Source organism: Pristiophorus japonicus, chromosome 20 (genome assembly GCF_044704955.1).
Source record: "Pristiophorus japonicus isolate sPriJap1 chromosome 20, sPriJap1.hap1, whole genome shotgun sequence".
Taxonomy (NCBI): Eukaryota; Metazoa; Chordata; class Chondrichthyes; family Pristiophoridae; genus Pristiophorus; species Pristiophorus japonicus.
Genome location: NC_091996.1, coordinates 8,569,209 through 8,587,168, shown reverse-complemented (window position 1 = coordinate 8,587,168; position 17,960 = coordinate 8,569,209). Strand labels below are relative to the sequence as shown.

Below are 17,960 nucleotides of genomic sequence, written 5' to 3'. Positions count from 1 at the left end.
AGAATGTTCCCAATGTTGGGGAAGTCCAGAACCAGAGGTCACAGTCTAAGGATAAGGGGTAAGCCATTTAGGACCGAGATGCGGAGGAACTTCTTCACCCAGAGAGTGGTGAACCTGTGGAATTCTCTACCACAGAAAGTTGTTGAGGCCAATTCACTAAATATATTCAAAAAGGAGTTAGATGAGGTCCTTACTACTAGGGGAATCAAGGGGTATGGCGAGAAAGCAGGAATGGGGTACTGAAGTTGAATGTTCAGCCATGAACTCATTGAATGGCGGTGCAGGCTAGAAGGGCTGAATGGCCTACTCCTGCACCTATTTTCTATGTTTCTATGTTTCTATAAACTTGAGGTTATCCAAAACTCGGCTGCCTGTGTCCTAACTTGCACCAAGTCCCGTTCATCCATCACCCCTGTGCTTGCTGACCTACACTGGCTCCCGGTTAAGCAACGCGTCGATTTCAAAATTCTCATCCTTGTTTACAAATCCTTCCATGGCCTTGCCCCTCCCTATCTCTGTAATCTCCTTCAGCCTCACAACCCCCCTCTAATTCTGCCCTCTTTAGCATCCCTGATTATAATTGCTCAACAATCGGTGACTGTGCCTTCAGCTGCCTAGGCTCTAAACTCTGGAACACCCTCCCTCGCCTCTCCACCACGCTTTCCTCCTTTAAGACGCTCCTTAAAACCTATCTCCATCTGTCCTAATTTCTTTTTATGCGGCTTGGTGTCAAATATGTGTCTCATAATACTCCTGTGAAGTGCCTTGGGACGTTTTACCATGTTAAAGGTGCTATATAAATACAAGTTGTTGTTGTTGTAAGTACTAATGTGGAGAATAATTCAAGATGGAAATGACCATATTTCAAAGTGGATATCTGTTGCTGTTTGGTTGGCCAATATCCAAGGAAACTGCAAAGATTGTAGGTTGGAGGAGACCAATTTGCAGATGTCTGAAATGATTTCTAAAAACAAAAGAAAAAAAGACTTTTATTTCTATAGCGCCACCAGACGTCCCAAAGCGCTTTACAGCCAGTGAAGTACTTTTGGAGTTTAGTCACTGTTGTAATGCAGGAAACCCTGTGAGAACAAGTTTGTTATCACTAACCACTTGCACCATGCTCACCTATCAGCCTGGGTCCCCATGACAGACCTCATGTGGCAGGTGTGCTCACAGAGTTAAATTTTACATCAATATTGAACCAACTATCAAATCTCATTGAAGAACTTCCACTTTGTTTCAAGCTAAATTGGTAGCTGGATAATGTGTATGGGGGATTTCCTCAGCAGATATGGTGCCATTCACTGCCAAGGCCTGACACCTGACAGATGTATCTGAAACAGATTCTGAGTGAAACAGATTCTGAGTGAAGAGTGTTTCTTATTATTTTCTTCATTGAAGCCAGAAAGTTACACAGAGCAGGGTTGAATACAGAAGTGGTACAACTACATTAATTCTAAATGTACTGGAGCACTATGCTGTAAACCTTAAAAGACATCTATAAACTGTTACATCATGACCTGGATTGCAACCAAAGAGATCTGGAACCTTACTGAGTAATTGGTCTCCATGCAATCTTATTTGTCTCACTTATGTTGTGTGTGCATTAGGGATGACAACTGACCTGGATTGTGCATCCTATGTAATCTGATTTGGGCCAGTTGTGCTAATTTGGTGGAATACCGTGTGCTTGATTGCGCACGTTCCTTGAATAACAATGATTGTGTCATGTACAGAGGGTAAAATGTACTATCATTGGCATTTCCGTACTTTGGCCAAAAAAATCTGGGTAGAAATTAATTATAACCCAAGAATGTGCGGTATAATTAGAGAAGTTGGAGAATTAGTGCTAGGCGCTAATGCTTTAGATTGTACGTAAAATTCGTGCTCACTGCTCGCGGCGATAACTGTTAGTGGAGGCGCGGGTGGCAGCAGATTTGGCATGAAGCGCTGGATTCGCCTCACCCAATGCTAATGCTCTAGCGTCCCGTTAGCTGGTGCTAAGGTACCGCATTTGTCCCCCTCTGTCTTTGGCTTCACTACTTCCACAGCCAAAATCTGAATGAATGAAAATATTCTTCCGTAGTGTTTGACGTGATGCAAGTTTTCTTCACGGCAGATTCAGGCACAATGGAATCAGAAGTAGTCCTGTCTGCAAAGGGATCACTTTTTAATAATCGTTCCCGGAATGTGGGCATCGCTGGCAAAGCCGGCATTTATTGCACATCCCCCAATTGCCTATTCATTAAAAAGAAATCAAGACTTGCATTTCTATAGCACCTTTCACGACCACCGGATGTCTCAAAGTGCTTTACAGCCAATGACGTACTTGTGGAGTGTAGTCACTGTTGTAATGTGGGAAACGTGGCAGCCAAATTGAACACAGTAAGCTCCCACAAACAGTAATGTGATAATGACCAGATAATCTGTTTTTGTTACGTTGATTGAGGGATAAATATTGGTCCCAAGATACCGGGGATAACTCCCCTGCTCTTCTTTGAAATAGTGACATGGGATCTTTTACACCCACCTGAGAGGGTAGACGGGACCTTTGTTTAATGCCTCATCTGAAAGACTGTTAATCTAATTAAAATGCACATTAACATCTACATTAAAGATAAAGGAATTGCAAACAGTAATTTCTAGGCTATTGTTAGAAGATCAATGCAGGTGTTCAATCCAGCATCCACTCTGATTGCATGAAGCACCTGCACTTTCATTTTTAATAATTCCAAACCTGTTTCTCAGTAACAAGGCGGTTTGTTTTGTATGTCTTGCACCTGTCTGATCATATTGCAATGCGCTTTCAGTTGAATTTGACATGTTGCCTGAACTCCTTCCAATGGGGCATGGCCCGCGCCTGTTTTTTCTCCGTTACGGATTTTACCTGCATAGTGTTTGCAATGACACACCATCAGTGTCGGGGTCCACTACTAATGAATGCTGCGGGAAAAATGAACTGATAGCAAACATAAATGAGGAGAGTAATTCATATTTGGTTACTTTTATGACTTTTTTTTTCTTATTTACAATAGGAATGTGAAATAAAATTCTAAATTAGTTGTTGTGAGAGCAATTGCACACACAAACAAAGAATTAAAATAATAAAAGTCAATTGGGCTGGATTTTCGGTCTTCTGCCGCCCCTATTAGTGTGCCGGAGGAGTGGTAATGGCGGCGATAAGCACTTCCGGGCGGGCGGCCAGTTTCCGGCGTCCCGCCGGAACATTTGGTGCCGGTTTCAACGGGGCGCAGAGTATTACCGCCCGGAAGTGGTGAGGCTGATTGTGGCACCGGCTCGATTTTTGGCTGCTGCCTGACCCTTCGCACCCCGTAGAGCGTCCTGCTGGGAATGCTTGTGGAAGCTGGCGTTCCAAGCTGTTGCGGCCGCAGTGAGGTAAGTAATGTGCGACCTCAGGTAAGTGTGATTGTGTTTTTTCCCACGATTTATGTTGTGGTGGTATGAGTTATGTATTGGGAATGTTTTTGTTGTTTTTTTATCAGGTTTTCTTATCCCACCCCACCCGCCCACCCCGCAGCCTCTTTCATGGCGCTCTGAGGCCGGCTATTTAGCTCGGATTTTCGTTTGCTCAGCTGTCCTAGCGCCCTAAAAGAGGAGTGCAACACCTCCCTTAGCGCTCCGCTCCAAACTCCAGACTCAGCTGATGAATTTTGCAGCGGCAAATGCAATCGATTTGCTGGCGAAAAATGTACCGCTCCACCCGGGACAATGCCGCAACAGAGGTGCGACCGAATTTCCCCCCCCATACTTAAAAAAAAAAAATCATGCTGGGCCTGAATTTGTGGTTGGAGGTTTCCCGCAGGCGGATGCCTCTGAATCGCAATAAATCTATGTACCTACCTGATGGTCCTGGATACATCAAGATTCACGCTCCTGGGCCTCTATTTGTAGACATGTGTAAAGGCCCACGTATCCCAGGGGCGCAGGCGGCTCGCGAGCGCTCTTGAGATCACGTGGGCTGTCCCAACCAATCAGAAAAGGGAATTCCCATTATATTTCTGGGGATTCCATTTACATACCGAATCCCCATAAGCTTAATAGGAATCACCCAAAAAATACATTTTTATAGCGCTGAAATAAAAAAAGCATTACATGATTAAAATGAAGTAAAATACAATTTAATTAAACATTTAAAACAAATATTTAATTTTTTGAAAAATAAATGTAAACATTTTTCAAGTGGCCAAAAATAACGCAAATTTATTACAGATTTTTGAATGCTAAAATGATTTAAAATATTTTATTTTAATATTTATTTTCACCTTTATGCTGGTAAAAGGAGGCCCTACGCCTGCTTTTACCAGCAAATAGCCCAACTCTCCACCAGCCAATGGCCATTTCCCGGGGATGCGGAGGATTTGTCAAGAAGATTTTTGACACATCATAAGTTCTGGGTTTTCACGCAGGCGTAAACCCGGAACTTGCAGGGCACTTACGGGTTATAGGCCCCGGAAAATCCCGGCTGCGATGTCCAGTACATTTTTTGTGGGATTTTTTCCGAATTTTGAAGCACAGATATGTGACTCAATAATGTTGAGGTATATCCCCATCTCTGCCCCTACACCCCCTCCTCCACCCCCTTGCTGCAACCGCTGGCCAGCCACCACCCTACAAACGATCCACCATCACTTGGCATTTTCTCATCAATCTCCCTTCATCTCTCCCATGAGACTCACATCCTGCTCCCTCTATTCAAATCCAGTGCAAATTCTGAGCACTCTTCTATCCCTCCTAGTCCCCATGGTATGCTTCCTCAAGCACCATCATTCTTCTTACAAAATTGCTCTTATCATTCCCACCTCAAAAATCCTATCGGCCAAGGCAGGGGAAGGATGTTACATAGAAACATAGAAAATAGGTGCAGGAGTAGGCCATTCGGCCCTTCGAGCCTGCACCGCCATTCAGTGAGTTCATGGCTGAACGTGCAACTTCAGTACTCCATTCCTGCTTTCTCGCCATACCCCTTGATCCCCCTAGCAGTAAGGACTTCATCTAACTCCTTTTTGAATATATTTAGTGAATTGGCCTCAACAACTTTCTGTGGTAGAGAATTCCACAGATTCACCACTCTCTAGGTGAAGAAGTTTCTCCTCATCTCGGTCCTAAATGGCTTACCCCTTATCCTTAGACTGTGACCTCTGGTTCTGGACTTCCCCAACATTGGGAACATTCTTCCTGCATCTAACCTGTCTAAATCCGTCAGAATTTTAAACGTTTCTATGAGATCCCCTCTCATTCTTCTGAACTCCAGTGAATACAAGCCCAGTTGATCTAGTCTTTTTTGATATGTCAGTCCCGCCATCCTGGGAATCAGTCTGGTGAACCTTCGCTGCACTCCCTCAATAGCAAGAATGTCCTTCCTCAAGTTAGGAGACCAAAACTGTACACAATACTCCAGGTGTGGCCTCACCAAGGCCCTGTACAACTGTAACAACACCTCCCTGCCCCTGTACTCAAATCCCCTCACTATGAAGGCCAACGTGCCATTTGCTTTCTTAACCGCCTGCATGCCAACCTTCAATGACTGATGTACCATGACACCCAGGTCTCGTTGCACCTCCCCTTTTCCTAATCTGTCACCATTCAGATAATAGTCTGTCTCTCTGTTTTTACCACCAAAGTGGATAACCTCACATTTATCCACATTATACTTCATCTGCCATGCATTTGCCCACTCACCTAACCTATCCAAGTCACTCTGCAGCCTCACAGCATCCTCCTCGCAGCTCACACTGCCACCCAACTTAGTGTCATCTGCAAATTTGGTGATACTACATTTAATCCCCTCGTCTAAATCATTAATGTACAATGTAAAAAGCTGGGGCCCCAGCACAGAACCTTGCGGTACCCCACTAGTCACTGCCTGCCATTCTGAAAAGTACCCATTTACTCCTACTCTTTGCTTCCTGTCTGACAACCAGTTCTCAATCCACGTCAGCACACTACCCCCAATCCCATGTGCTTTAATTTTGCACATTAATCTCTTGTGTGGGACCTTGTCGAAAGCCTTCTGGAAGTCCAAATATACCACATCAACTGGTTCTCCCTTGTCCACTCTACTGGAAACATCCTCAAAAAATTCCAGAAGATTTGTCAAGCATGATTTCCCTTTCATAAATCCATGCTGACTTGGACCTATCATGTCATCTCCTTCCAAATGCGTTGCTATGACATCCTTAATAATTGATTCCATCATTTTACCCACTACTGAGGTCAGGCTGACCGGTCTATAATTCCCTGTTTTCTCTCTCCCTCCTTTTTTAAAAAGTGGGGTTACATTGGCTACCCTCCACTAGATAAGAACTGATCCAGAGTCTATGGAATGTTGGAAAATGACTGTCACTGCATCCTCTATTTCCAAGGCCACCTCCTTAAGTACTCTGGGATGCAGTCCATCAGGCCCTGGGGATTTATCGGCCTTCAATCCCATCAATTTCCCCAACACAATTTCCCGACTAATAAGGATTTCCCTCAGTTCCTCCTTCTTACTCGACCCTCTGACCCCTTTTATATCCGGAAGGTTGTTTGTGTCTTCCTTAGTGAATACCGAACCAAAGTACTTGTTCAATTGGTCTGCCATTTCTTTGTTCCCCGTTATGACTTCCCCTGATTCTGACTGCAGGGGACCTACGTTTGTCTTTACTAACCTTTTTCTCTTTATATATCTATAGAAACTTTTTCAGTCCGTCTTACAGTTGGCTTCGGTGCCTTAGGCTTGGAAGAAAACAAATCAACCATGGCTCGCACCTCTGATTGCGAAGTGATCCCATGTGCAAACAGGATTAAGCTCAGCTAAGTTGTCTCTCGCAGTCAAATAATCTGGCAACATTCACTGTAAAGGCCTACGCACAAAGATGGGTCATACGCTAAGGTGATAGAGGGGCTGCCAATGCCCAAGGGATTATGCTGCAGCATGAGTCACTGTCTTCCGGGAAATAGTTTGAGTACAGTTCCTGAGTTTCTTGATTGCTGCAAGAATCTTTCTTTGGTACCAGTTCTACATCAGTTTAAAAAGAAACACTGTGCGAAATAATAACATTATCAGATTTTTGGCATTCACCAGAGTATGGAAAAGCCAAGACTGGCCCACCATCCTAAGGTGGAAGTGTGGCAGCAATAAGCAAGGGAGAGAGAGGGGAAAGTGGGGCCCAATAAGGGGAATAAGTTGGCAAAGCGGATCGTAAAAATGAATCAACTTCTTTAACCTCTCCAAGTTTAAGCTTTCAAGTTTTCAAAGCCCTCCTAAATTCTGATTCTTTTAAATCTCAATATCAAATGTTCAGAATCAGAAAGCAATAATAGAGAAGTGTATTCAAAAGTTCTTGTGATAAAGACTCAAAATATTTATTTAAAAAAAAGGATTCAGGCCAGTTATAGGAATGATTTGTGCAATTATTTTCTGAGACATACAACAAGCTTTTGCATTATTTTTGTGTAAAATACAGATTCTGTTTTGATTAAAGAAGGATGTGGTCTGCAGGGAGAGCGCAATTGTAATTCAAGTGTTTTGTTTGGAATACCGATACAAACAGAATATTTTTGGGCAGCGGACTTTAATTCTGTCCATATGTAGCAATACCCACATGATTCAGCCTAAGCTCAGTGGTTCTACTGCATGTAGTCCCTACTCTTCAATAAAAGGTTTACCCACTTTTGTTTCTTTTTATTTAAAGTTTTGATCTTTCTTTGGCTTGCCAAGATTTAAAAAACAAGCAATGTGCACTGGTGCTGTAAAGAACTGCACACATCCACATTTAGACAAGACTTCATTGGGTCAGTTATACTGAACAGTTTGTGCATTTTCAGTTTCACCATCAATGCAAACTGTGCAGTACAATTTGCAGCCATTGAACTGCCTGTGAACTTTTACATCTACATTTTTAATCTTTCTAATGTTAGCAGAGAGCCAACTGTCTCTGGTTACATTAAAATTTAATTCTTCAGTGAGCAGAGCTCATCGAGTATGAATGTTGCATACGTGTACAGAGCTGCAATTTTTCCTGGTCAGAGAGTGATGTCGTATTGGTGATTTAGTTTGGGTCAGCTGGGTTTGTGATCTTCCAAAATTAAACCGTCCCACAGTTGTACTCCTGGAGGGGTGCATTGGTATAGAGATAACGAATAAACTATCTGTACAGTTTCTGGATGATACTGTATTGTCATTCTTTCCAACTTCGTAACTTTGTAGATTCCATTCCGACCACTTCCAAGGTATCTGATTCTTGTAGTGATTTAAAAAAAAAAAAAAGATTTTTAGAGCTAATTAAATGGAGTGATCAAGAGAAAAGGTAACTTGCGAATGCAAGTAACATTCGCATCACACAAGTGCCAGGCAATGACCATCTCCAACAATCGAGTGCCTAACAATCGCCCCTTGACATTCAACGGCAATACCATTGCCGAATCTCCCACTATCAACATCCTGTGGGTTACCATTGACCTGAAACTTAACTGGGCCTGCTTCATAAATACTGTGGCCACAAGAGCAGGTCAGAGGCTGGGTATTCTGTGGTGATTGACTCACCTCCTGACTCCTCAAAGCCTTTCCACCATCTACAAGGCACAAGTCAATGTGATGGAATACTCTCTACTTGGCTGGATGAATGTAGCTCTAACAACACTCAAGAAGCTCGAAACCATCCAGGATAAAGCAGCCCGCTTGGTTGGCACCCCGTCCATCACTCTAAGCATTCACTCCCTCCACCACTGCGCACCGTGGCTGCAGTGTGTACCATCTATAAGATACACTGCAGCAACTTGTCAAGGCTTCTTCGGCAACACCTCCCAAACCCACGACCTCTACCACCTAGAAGGACAAGGGCAGCAGGTGCATGGGAACACCACCACCTCCAAGTTCCCCTCCAAGTCACACATCATCTTGTCTTGGGAATATATTGCCGTTCCTTCATCGTCGCTGGGTCGAAATCCTGGAACTCCCTCCCTAACAGCACTGGGAGTGCCAGTCTACATTTTCGTGCTCAAATCCCTGGAGTGGGACTTGGACCCACAACCTTCTGCTTCAGAGGCGAGTGTGCTAACCACTGAACCACAGCTGATACTAAATGCAAGTCTTTCTTTTTTATTTCTTAAAAGCAGTCTAAATTTATGGTTTGAAGAAGTTCTATCTGAACATCTTTTCCTGCTCCTTGAAGCACAGTTAATCTGACGTTGCAAGAAAATCTAAATAAAACATGTCTAAATGTCAACCAAAAGCAACCAAGGCGGGCTAAGTTAATCAACAAGTGAGTTGCCTTTCCGCATCCCTTCCTCTGCGACAATGTGGAGCCGATAATACGGCACTGCATGTAGGAAACGTTCAGCAAAGGGCAAATAATGTTCTGGGCTTTATGTAAGGACATTGAATACAAAAGCAAGCCGATGATGATTGTAATGTATTTGCTTCATGGGTTCTTTGCTTAAGAATTCATAGCATTGCTATTAAGAACGAATTGGTTTATTAACAAAGGTGTAACAATCACACTACATATTAACAGTTCATCCACTAGGCTCACAACTGCATACCTCATCGTGGATGACCTAGATTCAACTGACTGGGGTTTTATTGAGGTTTGTGAACATCACGTGACTGGCTAAGCCACTCACAATACAACAGCTCTACAACTATTTTAGCTGTGAAGATTAAACAAGTGCCCCCTGATTGAAGGGGGGGGGCGGTGGTGGGGGGGGGTCACACTCCAATAAACTTTTCAAGTGCCCCCTTATTTTTTTTTGAGGGCACCAAAAACACAAATTATATAAGTGCCCCCTGGCTAAAAAGGGGGTGGGGCACTAAAACCGACAAACATAGACAAATTAAACTTTAAACATTTAGGGTCAAATTAAAATTTGGTTGCCGGGGGTGATGATGCACTCCAGTCCCTCCGGCGCTCACCTCTTGCGGAGGGCCGCGAGCGTACCGGTGGACCCCGCATGCTCCATCTCCAAGGACACCCTGGCTCGGATGTAACTGTGGAAGAGAGGCAGACAGTCGGGCTGAACGACCCCCTCGACCGCCCGCTGCCTGGACCGGCTGATGGCCTCCTTGGCCGTGCCCAGGAGCAGTCCTATGAGGAGGGCCTCGGACCTACCCGCTCCCCTCCGCACAGGGTGCCCAAAGATCAGGGGTATGGGATTGAAGTGCAACCAGAATTTGAGGAGCAGCCCTTTCAAATAATGGAATAGGGGCTGCAACCTCGCACATTCAACATAGACATGGAACACGGACTCTTCCAGACCGCAGAAATTGCAGGCGGCCTGGGAGCCTGTGAACCGACTTTAAAAACTTATTGCACGGGACTGCAACAGCTCTACAACTATTTTAGTTGAAGACAATTAAATCAAGTGCCCCCTGATTAAAGGCGGTGGGGACACTCCAAACACTTTTCAAGTGCCCTTTTTTGTTTTTTTGTTTTTTTTGGGGGGGTTTTTTGGGCACTAAAACCACTAATTATACAAGTGACCCTGGCTAAAATGGGAGGGGGACACTAAAACCCGGCAATAAAACTTATAAAATCAAATTAAAATTTAGTTGCCGGGGGTGATGATGCACTCCAGTCCCTCCGGCGCCCGCCTCTCGCGGAAGGCCACGAGCGTACCGGTGGACACCGTGTGCTCCATCTCCAGGGACACCCTGGCTCGGATGTAACTGCGGAAGAGAAGTAGGCAGTCGGGCTGAACGACCCCCTAAAGTCTAAAGCACCTGGTATTCTCACTCGATCTACCTTCCAAGTACTAACCAGGCCTTACTTTGCTTCGCATCCGAAATTAGACTTTTTCAGAATAGTATGGCCGTAGGGATCAAAAATTATGAATAGTGTTCAAATGTCCCATACAGGGATCGAATCCACGACCTTGGCATTATTAGCACCACATTCTAACCAACTGAGCTAACCCAGCACCCAAACACTTACAAATCTGTGAACATCCTCACAGGTGCATACATTATAATTTTGAATCTGTGGAAGACGTTGGTTAGGTCACAGTTGGAGTGCCATGTGCATTTGGGGCATTTCATTATAGAAAGGATATTGGAGCCATGGAAAAGAAGCAGGATGATACTGGGGATGACAGGATGTAGATATGATAGACTTAAAAATGGGGGCCCTAATCATCAGAACTGAGAGGCAGTGTTCAAAATTATGACTGGGTTTAAGACTAAGTAGTGAAAAGTTATTTCCACTAGTCATTGAATTAGTAACTATGGGGCATGAATTTCGAATTCGCACTAGAAGCTTAAAGAGGAGGTTAGAAGAACTGTTTCACATAAAAGTTTATTTGAATGTGGACTACATTACCACAGGTGGCTATTGTAGCTGAGTGAGTCATGCTTTCAAGACAGAGTGAAATACTTCAAGAAGAAATTATTAAATGGCGCAGGGAAAGGATGGAAACAAGATTAAAGTAGTTAGTTCCGATGTGAAGCTAGCACTGGCATCGGTATGACGGGCCAAGTGACCTTCTGTGCTGAAATATCTATGATTCATACAATGGTAACATGCTGATTCAGTTTAAGAGTTTATTTTATATAACTTTGCAGCTCGATGATACTGAAACCCGGTTCTATAATCAGCAAATTAAAATATTAATGGTGAATTTGTTGAACTGGTATAAATCGGTGGCAGAGGGAAACCATGGTTTAACCAGGAGTTGATTTAAGATTGTGGTGGTTTTTGCTGCACATTGGAGGTTGGATTATAGCCAGTTTGGAACAGACTCGACTTTTAATATGCAATACAACCAGGATTTTATTTTTCTCCTGTAGCTCAATCTTTTGACTTCATTACATCATTTACCTTGAAACATAGTCCGTTTCCTGCAGTGTTTGAAACTAGTGGCACTGCACTACATCAGATGTATCTACGAATGTAAGAAATAGGAGCAGGAGTAGGCCATTCGGCCCCTCAAGACTGTTCCACCATTCAATAAGCTCATGGCTGATCTTCTACCTCAACTCCACTTTCCTGCTTGATCCTCATATCCCTTGATTTCCTTAATATCCCAACATCTATCGATCTCTGTCTTGAATATACTCAACAACTGAGCTTTCACAGCCCTCTGGAGTAGAGAATTCCAAAGATTCCTCTGAGTGAAGAAATTTCTCCTCATTTTAGTCCTAAATGGCCGACCCCTTATTCTGAGACTGTGATCCCTGGTTCTAGACTCCTCAGTTAGGGGAAACATCCTCCCAGCATCTACCCTGTCAAGCCCTGTAAGAATTTTGTATGTTTCAATGAGATCACCTCTCATTCTTCTAAACTGTGGAGAATATAGGCCTAGTCTACTCAATCCTGATAGGACAATCCCCCCCATCCCAGGAATCAGTCTGGTGAACCTTCATTGCACTCCCTCTATTGCAAGAATGTCCTTCCTTAGGTACGGAGACCAAAACTGTACATAATACTCCAGGTGCGGTCTCACCAGGGCCCTATATAATTGCAGTAAAATGTCTTTACTCTTTCTCCTCAAATTCTTTTGTAATAGAGGTTAAAAAAGGGAAGATTGAGGGGTGACCTGATAGAGGTATTCAAGATTATGAAAGGGTTCGATAGGGTATAGGTAGAGAAGATGTTTCCACTTGCGGGCGAGACCAGAACTGGGGACCATGAATATAATATAGTCACTAATAAATCCAAAGAGGAATTCAGGAGCAACTTTAGGATTTTATCGGTAGCTGAAATTGGGAAATCACGATAAAATTATTCTAGACATTTGGTCAAGTATCAATGTAATAAATTGTGATATTGGGTGAGGATCTCCTGTATGCAGAGGAAGGTTTGCCCTATGTTGGACCGATGCACAATGGTTACAATTAAACTCATATATTTTGGCATCTTTTTCCACTGTAGCTCAAAACTCTGGCTGAAAATTGCACCTGATCGGATTTCGGCAGTGAATACTTGAATTTGAAAGCACTTAACCAGAATAAGTGAGAAATGTTACATGGGGAAGTTGTTGCCATTTATTTAGACTAATTTGTATTATAAACTATTATAAATTATCTTTGGCACTTAATCGGGTCTGATACTCAGTATAACAAGGCGCTGGCTACATCATATAGTCTGATAAAATCAGCAAAAAAATTTGTCAGTGAGAACGTTGATTTGCAAAGAAGTATGACCTCATGTGGACTTAAACAGTCTGCAGAATAATGGCCTGTAGTATTAAAATGTTCCCAAAAAGGAATAGAACATCAAAGATGGGGGCAAAGATCTCATCTGTGTAGACTTAATTCTTAATTTATTTTTTTGTCATTTTATCTTTCAGATGTGGACATTCTCCAAAGGCTGGGCCTTACTGGGAAAAAAGCACAAACACTGTCATCGTCATCTTCTACAACGTCCCACTCGGTTCCTCAGGGGGTCATTCCATTCAAATCGGGCGTTATCCTCACTCAGAGAGCACGCATCAAAGCACCTGTCGCAGCACTCATTCCTGCCTCATATGGCACTAACCTCGCCATAGTTCTGAGCCTGTGCTCGCATCGCATCAACAATGCTTTTTTATTTACTGTTAGAAATAAGAAGAAAAAACTGCAGCTTGGTGTTCAGTTTATACCGGGCAAAATCATTGTGTATGTAGGACACAAACAGTCTGTATATTTTGATTACGATGTGCACGATGGCCAGTGGCACCACATGGCCATCAACATCAGAAGCCGAAAGGTTACTCTATATACTTCTTGTGGGAAGAATCGCACTAATGCAAATTTGCATTTCAAAAAAGAAGATTCTTTAGATCGAGAAGGTTCCTTTCTTTTGGGGAAAATGAACCAAAACTCAGTCCAGTTTGAAGGAGCCATCTGTCAATTTGATATTTATCCCTCTGCCAAAGCAGCTCACAATTATTGCAAATACATAAAAAAACAGTGCAGGCAGGCGGACATCTACCGGCCGAACCTTTTCCCCCTACTTCCTCTTTTACCACGTTTTCCCAATTCCTCTGCCATCTCTCCTCCTCCATTTATGCTGCCTCAAGGGACCAGAAAGGATGACAACTATACCGAGAGGGCAGCCTTAATAGGCATGGCTCAAACAATGCCGAACCTCAATATCCAGACCAGTAAACATTCAGCTTTTGAAACCACAACCCTACCTACTGTGCTGTCAATACAACACCAGAGCACTGTCTCCTCTCACCTACAGCTGGCAACCTCAACGCTGCTCCCAAGCACTGAGCTCCTCCAGTTCCCTCCACATATCAAACTTCCAACCACAACCCCTGCCATGATGCTATCTCGCACAGCTCCAAGCAAGTCAGCGGAAAAAAACAATGCAAAATTAGAGAGGCAGGAGATACAGATTAGCCAAAGCCCCACTGACCACACGACCGAGCAAGATACCAAAAAGAAAACTAAAGCAACTGTAACTGTGGCAGCGACTTCAAAACCAATAAAGCCGGTGAAAAAAAAAACAGAATACCAATCCGCCAAGAGTCTAATTGTGACCCAGAAACCCACCTCAACAGCACTTGTGGAAACACAGCTACACAGACAGAACAAGCAGCCAGCAGCAAAGGAAACTGAACCAAAGCCTACAACAATTCCATCATACTCCACAGATACCTACACTGCCATGTCTGTAACACCCGCCGCCACAGATGGATATCAGACCTTTGGGATGGAAAGTTTTACCATTGATCCACTGCTTCAAGGATTTCTAGGTATAAAAGGGGACCCTGGACTAATGGTAAGACTCATTTATCTGTCTTATATTTAAAGTCTGTGTGAGTGTCGTTTTTAAAAAAAATAAATGATTTCTTCGTGGAATGTGGGCATCACTGGCAAGGCCGGCATTTATTGCCCGTCCCTCGTTGCCCTTGAGAAGGTGGTGGCGAGCCGCCTTCTTGAATCGCTGAAGTCCTTGAGGTGAAGGTACTCTCACACAGTGCTGACTTTGTCATAGCGGTTTGGTACAGCTGAGTAGCACATTAGGCCATTTCAGAGGGGCAGTTAAGAGCCAACCACATTGTTGTGGGTCTGGAGTCACATATAGGCCAGAGCGGGTAAAGACGGAAGATTTCCTTCCCTAAAGGGCATTAGTGACAATTCGGTAGTTTCATGGTCACCATTACTGATACTAGCTTTTTTAATTCCAAATGTATGTAATTAATTGATTAATTCATTAGTGCATGTTTTTTGTCTTTCATACATCCTGAATCACACCTCGGGCATCACATTTGATATACATAGCGTCTGTCACACTTGTTGTACATGTTTGAGTCAAATTTCATGTTCATAAGAAGGTAACAAATCACAACGTAACATTTAGGCAACATACCTGTCAGCAGGTAGCCAGCAGGAATGAAAACTACCAATCGCAAAATCAAAATAGGCAGCCAGCAACAGCCACTCATAAATAAGAAGGAAGTAAACCAATCCTTTCAGCTAGCATCTCTGTTCCTCCACTAAGCTGAACACATTCTATTAGAAATAAGGGTTATAATACCACAAGAGCATTACATTTTACAAGAAAATGGTTCAACTTGCCAGCACAGTTACATTTTCTGTGTTTTGAATATGTCCAATACCATTTTTTGTGATGCCTCTGGATTCCCAGAGATACCACTGTCAGCAGAAAATACATTGTGTGGCAAATTTCCCTCTGATGGTACTCGGGCAGGGACTGTAGTATTTGATTGATTTAACCCCAACGTGTACTCTTTATCAAGGGTTAAAAATCACGTTGGGTGCTTGAAGCCTTTATAAACTGCTCCCCCCTTCTCCCAGATCTGGCTTCATAGAATCATAGACATTTACAGCATGGAAGGAGACCATTGAGCTCATAGTGTCCGTGCGAGCCAACAAAGAGCTACCCAGCCTAATCCCACTCTCCAGCTCTTGGTCCATGACCCTGTAGGTTACGGCACTTCAAGTGCACATCCAAGTACTTTTAAAATGTGGTGAGGGTTTCTGCCTCTACCAGCCTTTCAGGCAGTGAGTTCCAGACCCCCACCACCCTTTGGGTAAAAAGATTTCTCCTCAAAATTGAGGCTTGAAATTTGTAATATGATATTTGTAACATGGGCTAAATAGTAAAAGTACATTGCACTATTTGATATTCTCGATGTAGTCCCATGTTATTTAAAGTGCCGAATTGCACTCAATTATTAATTGTAAACTCCATTGTCATACAAATGTAATCAGATGTTCTAAAGTATAGAATTATGGGAAGAAAGATGGGAGGAAGCTTGTGTGGAGCAGAAGGCCTGATGGGACGAATGGTACCTATTCTGTGCTGTAAAATTCTTTGGGCTATATATTGGGAATGCTTTTGGTGGTTTTTTTCCAAGTTATTTTCTCCCCATGCCTCTCTGAGTGCTCCCAGGCCAGATGTTTAGCTTCCCTAAGCACTCTGCCCCACATTTTTGATGACTGAGGCGCAAATTGCTCCCGGGCACAAACTTTACTTCACCGCCGCCATTACCACCCCAAAACCAGCAAAGCCGAAAATCCAGCCCATAATGTAATTATAAGTGAAACCACTACATCCTTAACTTATCTATAGGAAGTTCTAACCCACCATGAAGTCCACAGGCTTCTTACATCCAGCATGCAGTCCTATCATTTGTACATACTGACTGTGTTAAGTATGGAAAAACTCCACAAGACTGAGTACTGTGAGCTAAAACTGATGTGACCTTCGTCTCTTTAATATAACTCCAGAGTGCCTAAGCAGCAGGGCAGACAACTTTTTATACTCCCTTGCATGAGGTGTGCAGGTGACCCTTGGACCTCCAACAGTTGTGCCCTCTGGTGGCAAGTCTTACACAGTTACAATGTTTACATACATAACATCACTCCCCACCCCCCCCCCCCCCCCAAAGTCTTTGATACAAATTATTTACAAGTTGAGACGATCCGGGGCCCTACGCTCCCTGGTTGATCGTCTGAGTTCAAACTCTAGTATGGGTGAATTGGTCAGACCATTGCTGCACTGCGGCACGGCTGGTCTGACAGGACTGTTGGGAATGGTGGGTTCATCCTCTTAATTGACAGTGAGGTCGATTGCTGGTTGGGTGTGTGTTGGTGGGTCGATGATGGTGATGTCCTCTTCAGGTTGTTCCTGGTTGTCGGTGAACCACAGTTTGGTCTGATCCAAATGCTTTCTGCACGTTTGTCCATTCAATAGTTTGACTATAAACACTCTATTCCCCTCCTTGGCCAAGACAGTGCCAGCAACCTATTTAGGACCATGACCGTAATTAAGGACAAACACAGGGTCGTTAACATCAATGTCACGCGATACAGCCGCGCGATCGTGGTGCATGTTTTGCCGGTGACGCCGGGTTTCCACATGATCATTTAAATCCGGGTGGACTAGGGAGAGCCTGGTTTTGAGTGCTCTCTTCATTAACAATTCTGCAGGGGGGAACCCCAGTGAGCGAGTGGGGTCGCGTCCGGTAGCTGAGCAGAACCTGAGATAAGCGGGTCTGCAAGGAACCTTCTGTCATGCGTTTCAAGCTCTGCTTGATAGTTTGGACTGGCCGATCTGCTTGACCGTTGGATGCAGGATTAAATGGGGCAGCCCTGACATGCTTGATGCCATTGAGGGTCATAAACTCGTTGAATTCTGAGCTGGTGAAACACGGTCCATTGTCACTGACAAGGACACGTCGGGCAAGCCATGGGTGGCGAACATAGCCTGGAGGCTTTCAATGGTGGCCGTGGATGTGCTGGATGACATGATTACGCATTTAATCCACTTAGAGTAAGCGTCCATTACAACTAAAAACATCTTTCAGAGAAAGGAGCCAGCAAAATTTACATGGATCCTGGACCACAGTTTGGAGGGCCATGACCACAGACTCAATGGAGCCTCCCTTGGTGCATTGCTCAATTGCGAGCGAGTGTTGCACTGGTGTACACATGACTCTAAGTCCGAGTCAATGCCAGGCCACCAAACATATGACCGGCTATAGACTTCATCATGACTATGCCTGGA

General features: G+C 43.8%; 1 protein-coding gene across 1 annotated transcript in view; it reads left to right on the top strand.

Moving 5' to 3' along the window:
• col27a1b (collagen, type XXVII, alpha 1b) overlaps positions 1-17,960 on the top strand; it is a 740,056-nt gene that overhangs the window by 68,642 nt on the left and 653,454 nt on the right. The window contains exon 3 of the mRNA XM_070863596.1: positions 13,285-14,705. Coding sequence (XP_070719697.1) covers positions 13,285-14,705 — 1,421 coding nt within the window. The remainder of the gene's footprint in view (positions 1-13,284; positions 14,706-17,960) is intronic.